The sequence below is a fragment of a genome, unplaced genomic scaffold (genome assembly GCF_019419815.1).
Source record: "Pyrus x bretschneideri cultivar Hongxiangsu unplaced genomic scaffold, Pyrus_bretschneideri_v1 Contig52, whole genome shotgun sequence".
NCBI classification, from domain to species: Eukaryota; Viridiplantae; Streptophyta; class Magnoliopsida; order Rosales; family Rosaceae; genus Pyrus; species Pyrus x bretschneideri.
In genome coordinates, this window is record NW_025999790.1 from 2,796,136 (window position 1) to 2,813,313 (window position 17,178).

General features: G+C 39.3%; 1 protein-coding gene across 1 annotated transcript; it reads right to left on the bottom strand.

The window, feature by feature from the left end:
- Positions 1-16: 16 nt before the first annotated feature.
- Positions 17-12,591, bottom strand: LOC103961862 (E3 ubiquitin-protein ligase KEG). Its single transcript, XM_009374500.3, is given in 18 exon segments — positions 17-1,647; positions 2,034-2,339; positions 2,446-2,634; positions 2,713-3,046; positions 3,838-4,071; positions 4,177-4,281; positions 4,572-4,696; positions 5,430-5,564; positions 5,693-5,814; positions 6,838-6,995; positions 7,522-7,679; positions 7,773-8,109; positions 8,206-8,331; positions 8,901-9,131; positions 9,224-9,480; positions 9,482-9,587; positions 11,565-11,626; positions 11,628-12,591. Coding segments are annotated over 18 exon segments (4,866 nt in total). The 5' UTR covers positions 12,291-12,591; the 3' UTR covers positions 17-429.
- Positions 12,592-17,178: the final 4,587 nt, after the last annotated feature.

The window sequence follows — 17,178 nt, forward strand, 5'->3', positions numbered from 1 at the left end:
AAAAGCTTTAGAGAAATGGACTAAAAGAATGTATTAACTAGCAAGATTAAGGGTTCAATTTGTACATCAATATATATAACCTTGTATATATATATATATACCTCTACAGCTTGTCAACTGCACATATATGAAACACAAATGGCAAACTGCCACGTCGTTCTTCGCCTCCCTTGTGTGTCGTATATAATTAACGGTAGGGAAAGGCAATTTCCCCCCGATTCCTATCTATCCGTCTCTTGTAATCATTCTGTATTTAACAAAGCAAATTGTCCTTTCAGAGCCCATTACAACAAAGGTATAGTTTCCAGGCAGATCTGATTGCATGCTGCCGTAACAATGCAATTCCCGCTTGTCTGCACAGTCGAGAGGGAGAAAACCCCGATAGGCAGAGGAAGCCCGTGAAAAGAAGCACTAGTTGGAAAAGTTCAGTCATGTCCTTTCATCAAGAGAAATATCAGCAGGGTCTCCAATCCACGGCTTCCCTTCTCTCCATCGGAACTTAATCCTTAACTTCCCATTTGCGTCGACCCCCACTACCTGTCCTTTGCTCGCGTGGGTCTCCATTCCCCAACCCCACCGTGGGGTCACCAGCCCTTCTCTAATCCTCACTTTGTCCCCCACTTTAAACGGCCTAACCCGTTCCATTTCCGATGCCTTGCAAAGCCACAACCTCTCTGTGAAGCAAAACGCCACCCAGAGCTCCTCATTTTCCATCCGATGCACAAGCCCAACACTTGAACGATTCACCTCTCCCCACTGGTGGGCTGGAGTTGAAACTGATGTTTTAACCCTAACCCAGTCACCGATGTGAAGCTCCTCTTCCTCCACAAGTTCCACTTCTGATGGATCCAGCATCCAAGCTTTTGAACCAGCTGGAGTGTATATTCTCAGCTTGCCATCAGCATCAATTGTGGATATGGTTCCAAGACTTGCATGGCTGTGGCCTGACCACCCAAATCTTGGCTGCTTGACAGACAGCTTAACCCTAACCTTCTGGCTAACCATCAGCCTGTTCACCCTTTCAAGAGCAGAGGTAGGCCCAACCCATTTTTCTTGCTCCCCACAGAATCCAACGGATGTGGTTCCATCCCATGTATCTGCATCGTATCCCAATCCTTGCACCACTCCAACACTACCCGGTCCAATGGATTTCCAAGCACCTGCTTGATCTTCTAATCTCACCCACTCTCCAACTTCAAATATCTGCTCCATTTCAAGATCTGCAGGATCTCCTCTCCACAACCCCGGCAAACCAGAGAAAGCCACTCTCACTTCCCCATCAGCATGAACGCTAGTTATGACGCCTCGAGAATCAGGTTGAGCCCCTCTCCAGCCCCATCTTGGTTCAACGAGCCCAGTCCGGAACCGGACATACTGCCCAATTTTAAAGCATGGGACCTTTTCAACATCTGTGTAATGAGTTATCCACCTGCCTTTACGGAAACAACAAGCCAACTCCAGGTAACCTGTATCTTGAACACTGTGCACGACAGCTAAACTTTCCTTTCCAACGCTGTTCCAGTCATAGCTTGGTCGAGTTCCCAGGCTTGGTTTTGAACGTACCCAGTCACCAACTTCAAATCCAGAAAGTCGTTCCGCATCTCCAGGAGAAACTTTCCACAAGCTCTGTCGGCCAGTGACTCTTGTCTACATAACAAACAAGCAAAAGGGTCCTGTTAATGGTTGTTGAATTCTGCACGTACACAGAAGCATATAATATATAGTTGCAGAAATTGTCATGCACCAGCAGAAAACAAAAAATGTTCTACAACTAATTTAACCGAAAAAATGGAAGTGTTCATTTAGCAAAAGTTCCTTTTTAATTTCTTTTTTTATGTATCTTCAATTAAAAAGAGAAAGGGATGAGACAGATGGGTTAAGAAGACATGAGATAAGATAAACTTCAACAGAAAACTAAAAGACATTAGAATTTTGAAACATTTTAGGTATTGTTCCTCCTCTCCCTTGATCTCTTTCTCTCGTCCTCCGCTCATATAAGATATTGTATATATGTCTAAGATAAGAATTCTTACATTCAAAGCTCCATCCATATCAATCCTAACAATTTTTCCAACAGTTGCTGGACTTTCATTTGACCATCCAAGTCTTGGCTGAGTAACAGATGATATCATGTGAATCTCTTGCCCCACTTCAAAAGGGGGCACCTTTTCCACATCTGTGACAGAACAAGAAAAAGGCTTGCTCCTGAAGCAGAAGGCGACACCCATATCACCATCTTCCTCCAAGCTATGAATTATCCCAACACTGTTCCTTGTGATATCCTCCCATCCATATCTAGGGGATGGTACAGAAGCTTTGACTCTAACCCAGTCACCTACCTGCATGGTAGAAACGGCAATATGTGGATAAGAAGAAGAATAAAAAATGCCATCCTGTTGTATTTTTTTAATAAATATAATATGAATGAAAAAAATTAGATATTACCTTGAAATCTTCCACCTTCTCCATGTCAGAAGGATCAGACTGCCATGGTATTGGTCGATTTGGTATTTCAATTACCAGGAGCCCATCATTCTCTATCTCACTTATTTTTCCAACACTATGGTGTGTCTCACCACCCCATGCATACCTAGGCTCTGCAACAGATCGCTTCACACATACCCTGTCACCAATCTTCAAAGTAAACACTATTAGTGTTTGAAAAGACTACGAATAAGAACTGTACAACAAATATCAACATATCTCGCTCACCCTGAAAGGAGTTACAAGCTCAACCTCCTCTGGTTCACAATGCCATGGACTTGGAAGATAGCTTAATTCCAGCAACAGACTACTATCTGGTCTTATGCAATACACAATACCAATGCTACCAGGTGTAACAGATCCTAATCCGTGCTTTGCAGTTGTAAGAGTGGGGCGAATTCGAACCCAGTCCCCAACCTTGAATTCTTCAACTCTCTCCATCTCTGCTGGATCAGCTTTCCACCCTCTGGAGGCTCCAGGAAAGCCAACACGTAGGATACCATCATCATCGACACATAATACAGTACCAATGCTATCGCGAGACTGGCCACGCCACCCAAATCTGATAACCAAACAAGGTTTAGTCAACAAATTTATCACGTTGAATAAGGATTACAAGTTGATATAAGAAGGCGCATATAAAAAGGACTTAAATATGACAGAGGCAAAAGTAAAAGCTCAACACAAGATAAAGTGTATCAGATGCCATCACTTGGGAAGACTAAGAACTAATGAACTACTTGACAACAAAGAAAAACAAAAAACTAACCACGCAACAATGCATGAGCTGTTTACTCAAGTAAGCTTAAAAAATTGTTTAGGTAATGAGTTGGTTAAATAATCTAAAAGTCCAATCAACCAAACTATTAAGTACTTCAGTCTGTTTTAATCTATGGTACCTAGGAAAAAATAATCCTGAAGATTGAGGTAAATCAGTATGAGGGGCTGTGACCAAAAAATGTATAGTCTTTTTTTTTTTTTTTTGTACGGGCTCTGGAGTAGAACCCGTTATTGGGTATGTGGTATCAGGCATGACTGGTCTCTGAACTGCATAAATACTTTATCCTACACTTGGACCAGTAGATTTTGCAAGAAATGTGAATCAACCTTACAATCCCATAATTACTACAAGCAATATAAGTGGTTTCACTAGTGAATAATTATAATATTTCAAAGAGAGAACCTAAAATATTGATCCTTCCTTTCTTAAAAAGTGAAAATTTGAATTTTAACAAGGGAATTGCAGTATGAAAATTACATTCAGGATCAAAGAACAAGAGAAGCTATTCAAAAGTAGATACTACCAAAATCTAATTGAATATGGATGCATATAGAAACTAATCAGATTCAAACCTGGGTTCTTTGACATCTGGTTTCAGCTGGACATGCTGACCCCTGTCTAAGGGAATAACTTTTACAACTTCATTCACCGAAACACGAGCCTCTCCAGAACAAAATGATACTATCAAATGGTCCTTATCTGGGGCACCTTGCACAAAGCCAACACTTCTATGTTTTGCATCTTGCCAGCCATACATAGGAGTTGTTATACTTCTTTTAAATTTGACCCAGTCTCCTACATCAAATCTAGACCATAGAGAAAACAAGAAATATGGAATCTATTAGTCGCAAGGGTGTATAAGACATGCAAAAAATATCAAAAAACAGCACAATGGTATCATCTCTTCTCACGATGTAGGAGACAGACGCACTCCCCGATTTACAAGTGCCTCCATCAGATCTTCAGATATCCATTCCCGAGGAAGTGTCTCCAAAAAGTCACGTAAAGTCTTGCCACTGCCATCAAAGTCAAATACATAAGTTGGTCATATAGTAGATAGCTTACCCTAAGCCTTCCCACATTTTTGTAGTTCCAAAAAGTTCTCATTAAACGCAAAAGTATAAAGGCCTAATAGTCATCAATAAGTCATCCACAACCATGTAATTGTATTAGCCATTATTTGTTTCTTGGGAAAAAATAGCTGTTAAAGTTCAACTGCTTAATAGAAAACAAAGCTGAAAGAGGACAATCTCTTGCAAATGAAGGTCAAGCCACCCAAAAGTGCGATGCATTTATTTGCACTTGCCTGTGATTTCTAGCTTCAACAGCAGCATCAGGATTTCTAAGCATGACAATAAGCCATTCGAGATTTTCACGTATCATTTTTGCTGCATCTGCTGCTATATGGAAAGCATTGTCACCTTCATCATCCTGATAACAATGAGCAAAATACATTGTACATAAGTAACAAAAAGAAGGCGGCGGCTTGAGTAGTAAAATATAGGAGCAAGTCATCAAGCATCATCAAAATAAAAAAGCTGTCCTTGTGTATGTGCGTGCAACACTCTAACAAGGGCGTAAAGGACTTGTATATCAATATTAGTTATGGCTAAAATCTTTAACATCCAATCAATCACCATATCGGTTAAACGGACAGCCTGCCAATCCAAAGAGCATCTCCAATGGGCTCCCTAAATGAACTCCTAGCCAAAATATAGGAAGATTTGAAAATTTTCATCTCCAATCACACTCCCTATTGTGCTCTTGGGATAGCAAAACCTCTAGGAGCTCCTAAATCTAGGGAGTAAGAAAGGAGCTCCTAGCATTAATTATTCCTATTGGTTCACAATTATTATAACTCCCTAAATTAGTGAGTATGGTTGGAAGTTGCAATTTTATAGGAGCTCCAAAAATAACTTTCTAGTCTTTTAGCTAAAATTTGAATTGAAAATACAGAGCATGATTGGAGATGCTCTAACTGGCTCCTCATAACATCGCCTCAACGTGCATATATCAAATTGGAGTCTCTGTTTAGAAGACTATATGCATTCAACATAACATGCGGGCATTATATCAAAACTCAGTTCCAACAAAGAAAAGATTGAGATACCATGAGAATGTATTACTGACAAAACAATTCAATTTCAAGTGATTGAAGAAAAACCTGCAAATTATAATTAGCTCCAGCTGATAGAAGCAGTCCAACACATGACTTTGCCCCTCTGGCCAGTGCTACGTGAAGAGGAATTGTATTTTGTACATTCCGAATGTTCACATCAACTCCAGCATCAAGTATAATCTACCAAGAAAAAACAAAGTTTTCCAAAGTGTCGATACTTCAATAATGCACAGAGAGGATAGATGACCAAAAATCATGAAATGGGGTTTAGATTCTGATATTATGTAGTAGGAAGCTCTCTTCCATACCTTGACCAACTCAACTTCATTGGCCATTGAAGCTGTATGCAAAGCTGTCCGTCCATGCTGCAAATCTTGAGCAGTTGGATCTGCTCCAGAAGCAAGCAAAATTTGCACAATTTCTCTTCCTTCTACAACCAACATCAGGTAAAAATATCAATACTAATAGTAACATAAATTTCTTAATTGCTTCAAGTAGAACACTTGAAGAAAGAAATACAATTAATTTTACCTATCCACTAGTGTACTTAAACATAAAAACCAACAAGGAAAGAGCTACAAAGAAGCAAACTAATTTATCTCAAAACAATATTAATGGATCATAGATGATACAATATTCTATATCGAAGAGAGAGGAGGAGAGGGGGGGGGGGGGTAGACAGAGATAGACGGAAAGAGAGTTTAATACGACAATTTTTAATTGTTGACATATTGACATAACATTTGGGATTCAAAATTTAAGTGCCCACCCTACAAGTCATCATGGCTGGATAAAACAATTGCGAAAACATTTACTTGTTGGAAAAAAAATGGGATTCAAGATTAAGTGCCCGCCTAACAAGGTCATCATGGCAAGATAAAATGTCAACCAAGGGAAAGTTCTTAATCTGTGCCCTCCCTACAAGTCATCATGGCCGGATAAAACATTTATTTGTTGAAAAAAAAAAAAAAAAAAAAGGGGATTCAAGATTTAAGTGCCCGCCTTACAAGTCATCATGGGCGGATAAAAGGTTAACCAAGGGAAAGTTCTTAATCTGTATCTATAGACCTATTAGCTAGATCTCTAGACCAGTTTTGTGACGATGGACCATGGAGCTTGTATATATTCATCAACAACCATTTCAAGACTTTGGAACATGCAATCATGCATATTGCATAAAACTAGGAGAGACATCAAATTTAAAAAACATATACAATTTTTTTATGACATAAATAAATTGGCATGTGTGAGGAGATGCCAAGATGCTAGTTTCAACATTAAAAAACTGGGTAGGTAATGATTAGTTATATACCCATATGTCAATTATTGGATGCTATAATCACATCAACCAAAGTCCGAAAAATAATCGATATTAACCAAAGTGCCTCTAAAACTACTAAAAGAATTAGAAGTTCAGATCAATGAACCAGACATTCCAAAGATCTAAGATTACCAATTTCATGATCTTTCTTTAGAGAAGCTGCCATACACAATGCAGTGCCAACTGGACTTGGTCTATCAATTGCATCAGCAATCTCTTCTGGTGTTGCAACTTCCACCCACCTTCTAACAACAGCAACATTCCATGTTGCCACGCACAAGTGCAATGGTCTATGATACAATAAGAAATTAACAGGCAATTAAAAATCGAGACCAAAAATATATGTAGTTTTAATCCACTTGCAATTTGCAAAATCATTTAAGATAGACATGCAACTACTCTGATAACAATTTACAAGCCTATTAAAATATAACCTACAGAACAAATATGCTTAGGAAAAAAAGTGACAACTGTCAGGCATACTAAGCATGTACTTTGAATCATAGGATCAGCAAAATCATTGGGCCAATGACTCCAGAAAGGCTCAACTAGTACAACTCATCACCTATACTGCGCACTTTGGGTATAGTTAAACAATTTTAACACATCACCAGCAGGTAAACCCTGCCTGCCTATAAATTAAGAAAGCATAAATATATTTTCTAAAACCTGATTAAGGCTCAGTGGATTGTGCACATTAAAAGTAAAAACAAAATATATTGCATAAACACGTCATCAATGAATTTCATTTCCCTATAGCTTGCATGCACATGGTTCTTATATCTGGAAAAAAATGAAAATCAACTGTGTACTTACGTAAACTTTTCTGAATTCAAAACACACATTGACCTAGAGCCCCCATTTTCCAGAACAACAAGGGCACAATCTGTATATTTCTTCGCAACAGCTCTATGCAATACAGATTCACCTTCCTCATCCACCGCATTAGGATCTGCTCCAGCCATTAGTAACTCCTGAGATCATACAAAGTATATTTTAAGAGTACACCTTTCAAGAACCTTATGAAGTAAAAATGAAATATCATTAAAAATCCAACTGACACATACACGCATACAATCAGGTTGGCCATGATAGGCACAGACATGAGCAACAGAGGGACCAAAGCCTTCTCGCAACCTAGATCTCACATTAGCACCTCTGTTAATGAGAGCATGAACGCATTCTGGGGATCCAGCTACTAATGCAAAAACAAGTGGAGGATCCCCATCTTTGTCCAAGACATCCACATTGGCCTCTTGATACTCCAAAATAGAATTAACAAGTTCTGCACTACCGCGTCTACAGGCCAAGTGGAGAGCAGTTTGGCCATCAGCATTTTGAGCTTCTAATAGAGACAATATTGTGCTGTTATCACTCTCTGCTGAGGCCTTTTGAAGCAGATCTCTGGACAACCAAAGAAGTGTGACAAGGAGAATAAGTCAAAAAGTCTGTGTTTAAGAAAAATATAGCTCAAATAATTCTTTGACAAAGTGCACTAACCTAACACCGTGCACATCCCCTTCAGACACAAGTCTATGCAGAAGGGTGGGGTTACCCTGAAAAACTTCTGATTTGGATACAGGAGATGGTTCCATCACATTTGATCCAGAGGATTTAGCTAAAACACTGTTCAAACACTCGAGATATAAGTTTTTTCCCCTTTTGATGTAAATCTTATAAAATTGGCTAGAACACAGTGAGTTACGCTATTTCTTCTGCCCTCAGGGATTAATCAGATACCCCAAGTTATTAAAAATTTATATTGTATAGCGTAACTCACTGTGATCTATCTGAACTATCTGAACTGTTCATTTCTAAGACCTCCCAAAGGATCATCCTTCCAGAACCTCAAAAGTTGAAAATCGTTTAGTCATCTAACTGTAGCACAACAAATAGACTAACACATTGTTTCCAATAAACAACGAGGTGTTCATAATGATAATCCAATGGCAAAACAATTTCCAATTTTGCTTTACTGTTCGGATCACTGAACCACATTGTGAGTGGCCCCAATAATGGGATCCCTTTTTAGTATTCATCAAAAGTGATCATATTAAAGGCAGTTGTTTATATATAATTATAATGTTTGTGTCTCTGTCTCATCCAACGATATCAGCTAGGATTGGTTAAGTCAAGATACTACGAATAAAAATACCAGAAACTTCAGGGGCACGATCAGAACTTTGAATTCTTACTTATCAGGACTTGCAGGAGGGCTGCGTGGTATCTCCTGCAAATGGCGAAGAAAAGTGGCTAGCATTGAATTAAAAGATGGTCTTTTCGATGCCTTGAACTGCAGGCACTCGCCAATCATTTTCCACAATTCTCTAGGTATCCCAACACCTACTACACTTGCATATTGTGGGGGTAGTTTCCGAGTCTTGATTACAGCCCGATAAATTTCCTCAGTGCTTAAACCAGCCCATCTGCACAATGAATTTCAACTTGTACTAAAAATCATTTCACAAGGGGAAAACGAATGAGAACTTTCAAATATACAGTATGTTGCTCCACATACGGAATGGAACCAGTGCACATTTCTACCAATGTACAACCAAAACTCCATGCATCTGACTCAGCAGAAATACCAATAGCATCCTCCCAAAATGGATTCAATAACTTCTTCACTGGCTCCCATGCCTCTGGAGCTGCATAGTGGGGGCTAAGCATTGTACACTCCATACAAGAATGGATCCTTGAGGTGTCACACTCCAATCGAGCTTTCCGGCAGGAAGGCTTCTTCAGAATTGCAGCAACTCCATAATCAGAAACTACCGGCGTGACCACTTTCATCCAAAAGAAGATTGGACGGTTTTAGATTCATACAAATGACACCTGCCGCATGAAGTTCAGCCACTCCTCGTGCAATGTCAGCCCCGTATCTACAAATGGCAAGCACTCAAAACATCAAGACAAGAATTAAGCCAGCTAGTAGTTACTAATATAAGATATTATATAAACTTACACATTGGTAAGCTTGGATTGGTAAACCTCTAACTCAACTAGAACTTAAGTATGTGTGGAATAGAAGTATAAGCATATACATGACCATACTAAACATTTCAAATTAAGATAGGAGATGTGCGAAGCAAACCCGGCGCTCTCTTTGGAAGCTGGTTGCATGGACAACAGAATAGACGTTTTGTATTTGTTGGTGAAGACACAATTTTTTCTATATTTGTTCGCAAAGACTAAGGCTCAGCGTTCAGATTCAAAAGTGCATTCAGAAAACCAGAATGATATTCCAAATCATTTTTATTGTGTTAGTATTTCCGGCTCCTACCTCATAAATACAGAAATAAAGAAAGCTTCATTGTTTATGAAAGAAAAACAATTCTACAAGAATCAGTTTAAGCTTCATATCTTTCAGAACAAATGAGATATTCATTCACTATTTCCAAGTTTAAAAAGTTCTTTTTTTTTTTTTTTTTTTTCCTTTCAGATTTCTCATTGCTAATCAATGTAAATAGAACCTTTGCATCAGTTATCAAACATTTGTAGCACAAATGGTGGTTAAAGGAGGACAGGGTAACTACAATTAACAATTGATCTTGTATAACAATGCATTTATTATGTTGATTGCCTGTTCTATTGAAGGGAAAATTAACATGTAAGATCATTGTTATTAAAAGTCTCTCTTTTGACTTACTAAATTGATACAGCTGTTCACAATTTTGCAATTAATTGGAAGGTTTTATTTCCAGCTTATGGCTACAACAGTAAAGTTAATACAAACTCGACAATATTAAGAATGATATGGTTAAATCTGACAACTAATTTCAATGGATTTAAAGAATTTGCAGGAGTATTGAATGAAAGGTTATGAATAAGCTTGATCTCCATGTCAGGGGAAATTCTTGTAGGTCTCACGCAACCAGCAATCCCCATTTTTTCCATTTATACCTGTTCCGTCATGTCCATCCATTGAGAGATTACTCTCAAGTCACAAAGAAAATCCGGTAATTCAACATCAACCCTTGTGAGCAAATCAACATTCTTATAAGTTTCTAATTCCCCGTTTCAGGGTTAAAAAAATGAGGTATATATTGGAACAGAAACTACGTTTGGCTAAGTAAGAAAGGTCAAAAATTGTCCTCCTTGAAAGCTTTTTAGCGAGGACAACATTTCTGGGAATGGAAGTAACCACAATTTGGTGATTGCAATATAACTTGCATCCTCAGTTAGCATTGAATGCGAAGGGTTATATTGTAGTTTTAGGGCCTCACAGTGGGATTATGCTATATCAAACTCAACAGAATACCATCCCACTTACATAGTAAGACATTGACAAGAATATTCGTTGGCGGGACACATACAAGGCTACCATGGACTGCAACCTAGTTAGCCTTTTGGGGACTGAAAAAATCCTCCTATAATTTTGCTTATATTAAGTGTTTGTCTATCAAACTATACCTAGTAAACAACCCACTAAACCTAATAGCATTGAACTCACATACAGTAAGTCTCTAGCCTCTTAAGAGTAAGCCCAATCCTAAATGAACGAAAAACATAGATAGCCTACCCAATTGAAAATTCTTGACTCCGCTCTTGCAAGTAGGACTGCTTCCATGCTCATTTGTTAAAATATGCATCCACTCAACAAAATCATAATCCATGACTTAACGAATCATAAAGCACACAACTTTACCCGCTAAATCAACATCCACAAGAGTTTCCTACACTCGCAAAATACCCTTATGAACTAACAATCCAGAATTACCACACAAACCAAGAAATTAAATTACTTTCCACACACTCACGCACAGTGACAGATACAAATCAGTCAGAATATAACACATTATAGAATACAAAACCCTTCAAAGAAAAAATGAAACGAAAGAAATTTGAAACCACAAAACCTTAGAATTTGCTCCAAAGTCAGCCTGCCCTCATTGCGCTGCATCTCAGACTGAACCGACCCAGTAACACTTATCCATAACAAGACACAAGGTGCCTTCACTCTTCATAGCCCCATGAAATGTGCACACATTCCTACACCACATCGAAGCCCACCGCAAATTATCCAGCTGCCCCATCACCCAATCCATACTCGTCTCCTCCGCCATCGCCACTTTCTTCACCGCAACCCGGTGACGGCACCTTCCACCTCCACCTCCAATGACAGCAGTCCACATTTGAACCCCGGGCTGCCTCCCCTCCCCTATCCGCCGCACCAACTTCAAGTCGTGGTGCACCGCCAGCTCGATCGCTGGTCCGCACCCACCCGAGCTCGACGTGTGGGACCCACGAGCGCACCGTCGGTCCCCATCCTCATCCTCATCGTCGTCCCCATCCTCGTCGTCCGTGTAATCGTAATCGAAATTGGAGGCGGCAGCAGACGATACACCATTGGAGCTGGAGTGAATCAAGGCGAGCACAGCGAAGTTCTTGCGGAGGGCCTGAACGGAGTTCCCGACGACGGTGACGTGGCGGCAGCGGGGGCAGACGAGGGTAGTTTCCGGACACGAAGAGAACATTTTCGACAAGCAGTCCTTGCAGAAGCCATGGCCGCACTGAAGCAAAAGCGGAACTCTTTCCTCCTCGTCGTAGCGGGTCTGGCACACCAAGCAGCACGGCACCTTCATCGGATTCCGGCTGCTTTTCTATCAGCTGAATTGAATCGATCGGAATTGGGTTTCGGATTTCGGAGCTCCGGGGGAGCTCAGAAGGTCGGGTCTGGAGTGGAAAGGGCAGATCCGTAAATAAAATGGGGAGAGAAAATGGAGATTTGAGAGAAATGAATGATCAGTTGGGGTGTTGGGCTAACAAGGAAGGAAATCTACACCAACAAGGAAAAAAGGGTTTTAGCCTTTTTAGAGAGAGAAACTAGAAAGAGAAAGAAAGAAAAGAAAGAGAGAGAAACTAGAGAGAGAGAGAGAGAGAGAGAGAGAGAGAGAAGAGAGGTTGTGTCGTGTCTTCTAACTTGCAAGTTGCAACAGGTTTTTTATTTTTGCTCTTTTGATTTTTTGTTTTGGTGAAGTGATTTTTTTTTTCTTACGATTTTTAATTTTAATTTTATTTGTTTTATGATTTTGTTTCGCTTTCTTTGAGCTAAAACATTTTAGGACGAAATGATATCGGTTTTATTGTATTATTGAGGTCTTCAATTCAAAGATATTTTTAACAAAACTAAGAGCTCCTTAGCCTTAAGTCAAAGGAATTCACATTCAAACTCACATTCTAAAGTCAAAGAATTCCATTCATGGTTAAAATGTCAAACACTTTGAAAATTGACATTTGAGGAAATCTACAAACAAAATTTTGAATATAATGAACGAGATGATACTCATCGATAATGAATAGTACCAACTCCACACAAAGATATTACTACAAAGTAGACTCAAAACTAGAAACACACCAATCCAAAATTAAAATATTCATCGAAAGATAACTCAAATAATCTTACAAAAAAACACTTATTAACGAAAAAATAACACACAAAATAGAAATGCAGCAAGGCATAGGAACCAAAAATTAAGTTAGAAGGCTTGAAATTTGAGAAGGATTGTCATTGGAGGATAAAGTTGATGAGTTTGAAACTTAAACAATCAAATTGATAACTTGTTAAAAACTTAAGGGACTACCATTTGTGGTGTAAAATTGAGGAGGGATTTGGCTAAAGTCAAAAGTTTGTCATTCAATTTCATCTTATTTAAAAAATCCATTCAACATTTAATTGACAGAACAACATTCGCAATTTCAAACCAAAATTTCAAAAGCCACAGGATAAACTTACAATTAAAAATTCATAAAGAAAGCAAATCGCAATTAGAAGTTTGATCTACAACATTTACTGGATCACAAAGTCCGTGTCCATCTTTATTAGCTATTTGTTTCCCTGTGTATTTGTAATGTAAATAATATGAATTAGGGTTTTTCTGTTAGTGTCCAGTTATTGAAGAAATTATGCTTCTTTTTTAGGGGGGTTTTGGTTATTTGATCACCATTCCTGCGCTATTATCCTTTTCCTTCTTTCTTCAGGGAGGGGAAAAGAAGAAAGAAAACCGACATCCCAATCAATCTGATTCTGAGATAAGAGAGAGATTTATTTCAATTTTTCTTCTTAGTTGCTCTCACAGGCTACCCAGTTGTTTGCCCATTCTTCTCACAATTTTTTTTTTTATTTTCTACCAAGAAGATTCATCTGGGTCTCTCAAATTTGACTAATTTGTGTGACTTTTGGGTTTTTTGTAACGACCCGTCCCTAATTCTACAGAACGTCGAGGGAATTTATGTAATTTTACTTTGCTTGGGAGATATTCTGAAATGTTGCTTTTGGTCTTAATTGATGTGCCCAAGGGGAGCCAACCCTTTTGGTTTTGTCCCTAGCCCAAATCCTTCTTATTCTCTCTCTGTGGACTCTCACTCTAAAACTTCTCTCCCAACTATCTCTCTTCTTCTCTAAGAGCAAGGACAATAGCACCACTCTCGCCTGAACGGCGAGCACCACTACCGTAAGCTCAGGCTAGTCACGAACCATTGCCATGATCTCCTCTCCCGTACTCTTTACCTCGTTCTCTCCCTTTTCTTCCTCGACAAGCGCTGAGATGGTGCAATGGTGAACTTCGACGAGTTCTACTTTTTCTGAATAGGTAAGGCTCGAAATACTATCGATCATTCTTCCTTTTCACCTATTATGCATAATAACCTCCAAAGTTTTATGGCTTCAGTTGCAGTTGTATGTTGAATAACTATTTTTATATATAATATTGAAATAGTTATTCAACATACTAACCTCCAAAGTTTTATGAAAACTAATAGCATAATAGGTGATAGATTTGCCGAAAACCCTAGCATGCCATAAAACCTTTCATAAAACATATATCATATAGTGTGCTAACTAGTGGTATCATATATAAGTATCTTCCAGCTGAAGCCATCTACCAACGCCCGATCGAAGCCAATATAAGTATTTTCCGTCGTACGCACAGAACAGTGCCCTACACACACCCGCCCGAAGGCAATATAAGTATCATCTCCCATACGCATAGAATAGTGCCTTACACACGCCCACCCGAAGGCAATATAAGTATCATCGCCCGTAGGTAGAACAATGACCACTAGATAAGCAACAAATGTTGAATATAATAGTTCCAAGCATGGGTATATATCTCAAAATCATCTTTATAGCATATAGTCATCCATCATATATACTACAAAGAAGTGTAAAAACATGTTCATAAATAGTATATAGTCATCCATCATATATACTACAAAGAACATAAGTTTCGATAAAGTATGGTATTCCAAAATATTATTAGTAAAGCATGATAATCATAAGGTGTAAATCTAATTTACTCATAAAACGTTTCATAAAATGTAATCATTAAATCATGCTTTTCGTGTATGCATTTCTACTATTAAAACATACTTTGCGATCGAAAAGCCATGCAAACTAGCAAAGATGAAAATGCCATAATAAATACACCTAAGCACATAAAGGGTCAAATTAATAAAACTCTACTAAAACAATTGAATTTGGGAAAACAGATGTCAAAAACGGATTCAGAATGTCGAATTACCTTTAAAAGGGTCCCGGGTAATTTTAGAAAAAGTTAACACAGGAATATTCTGTCTGGTTAACTACGTTGGGTCAAAGGTTGGTCAACGGGCTGGGCTTGGGTTTGGGCCGGTTCTATCATTTAGGTTCTGGGCTTGGGTAACCCGACCCAAGGGTTTCAAGGCTAGGTTAGATGAAAGGGCCTAGGCTAATGGGCTACAGGCCCGTGTCATCTCGGCCCGAAGGCCTAGGGTCCAAAGGGTTTCAAGGGTTTAGGTCTTGGGGTTAACGGGCCTAAGGCCCGAGTTCTAAACGACCCAAAGGCCTAAGTGACAAAAAAGGTTTGGTTTAGGCTAAAAGGGTTGGGCCCAGGTTAAGAGGTTTGGCCTGGAGTTTCATTTGGGCTGGGTTTAGGGTCACAAGACCCAAGGAAAGGGGAAGGCTGGACTTCGGCCGGAGAATTCCCGAGCTCCGATAGAGCTCCAAAACTTAACCAAAACATGAAATCTAATACACCAAATTGAAGCCCGGAAAATAAAGAATCGAAATATACCTATCTCGTGGCTTGAAATGGCCGGAATATGATCAGAACACATCTGTAAGTCACGGCACCTTCCCGGAAAACTGTGAATATAAACCTCCAAGTTGTCTCTAAGTTCAAACCACCCCAAAAAGTCTCAATACACCCTAATTTACTTTTAAAAAATTCTAGGAGATCTAGGTGCTAACCTTTGTCGAAGTCGGCGGAGCTCATAGGGAAAATCCGAAGCACAGTCACTGTGCTACCATGACTAGAAGGAGAGAGAGACAAAAGATAATGGTGATCCAGGGGCGTGGTTTAAGGGTTCTCTAGAGATGAGAGGTGGTGTGGTGGTGTCGTATGTGTGTAGTTCGAGAGAATGAGAAAGTTACATAAATTGAGGGTAAGAGAGAGAGAGAAAGTGAGTCCATGAGAATGAGAGAGTAGAAGGGGGAGTGAGAGGAACTGCCATGTGGCAAAAAAAAAAGGAATAAGGGAACTGGGGGAACCGGGGGAACCAAAAAAAAGGAATAAGGGAACCGGGGGAACCAAAATCCAAAGATGGGTCCTTTGGGCACACACCTATTAAGGCCAAAAACAATATTTCAAACAAATAAAACCCAACCAAAGTGAAAATACGAAAATACCCTTCTGTTCCGTAAATTCTGGGATGGGCTGTTACACCCAGCCCAAAAACCTCAGGCCCAAATCCAAAAGCAAGCTTAGACTCAAAACCCATATTTGACCCGACCCAATCAGATCCTAGTTTCCAGCCAATGCGTGGGCCTGCGCCTGGACGTGAGTGGCCACTTATCTTGGCCGGTGCATCACGCGCTTCCACCCGAGATATTGTGCTCCGTCACCGTCCACGACGACGTCGACGAGTTTTCTGGTCAACTTTCCGGCGACCTAACCCACCCCATAGCGATGCATGCGGCGGCTCGTGGGGGTACCTGAGGTTCCCCGTGGGTTTTTCGATGTCCGTTTTCCCAAATTCAATCATTTGAGTAGAGTTTTATTAATTGGTTCATTTACGTGCTTAGGTGCGTTTGTTAGTGGCGTTTCCTTTCACCCTAGTTCGTATGGCTCTTCGATGATGGAGTATCTATAAGTGAACCCCTTCCAAAATGCATAATTTTGTTATTAGAAATGAATGCATGGAAGCAAGATTTTATGACTACGTTTTATGAAATGTTTATGAGTAAATTGGATTTACGCTTTATGAATATCATGCTTTATCGGATTTATGTTCTTTGAAATATTTATGATTATATACTTATGAACATGGTTTATGATGAGGATTTGAGCTAGAACGTTCCTATTAATTTATGATTTGATGTTTGAGCTATTGAGCTCCGATGAGATATATTTTTGAAATATTAAGTTCATGATTTTTGTGCTTACTTAATGGTTATTCATATTATGTGCCTACGGGCGAATGATACTTATATAT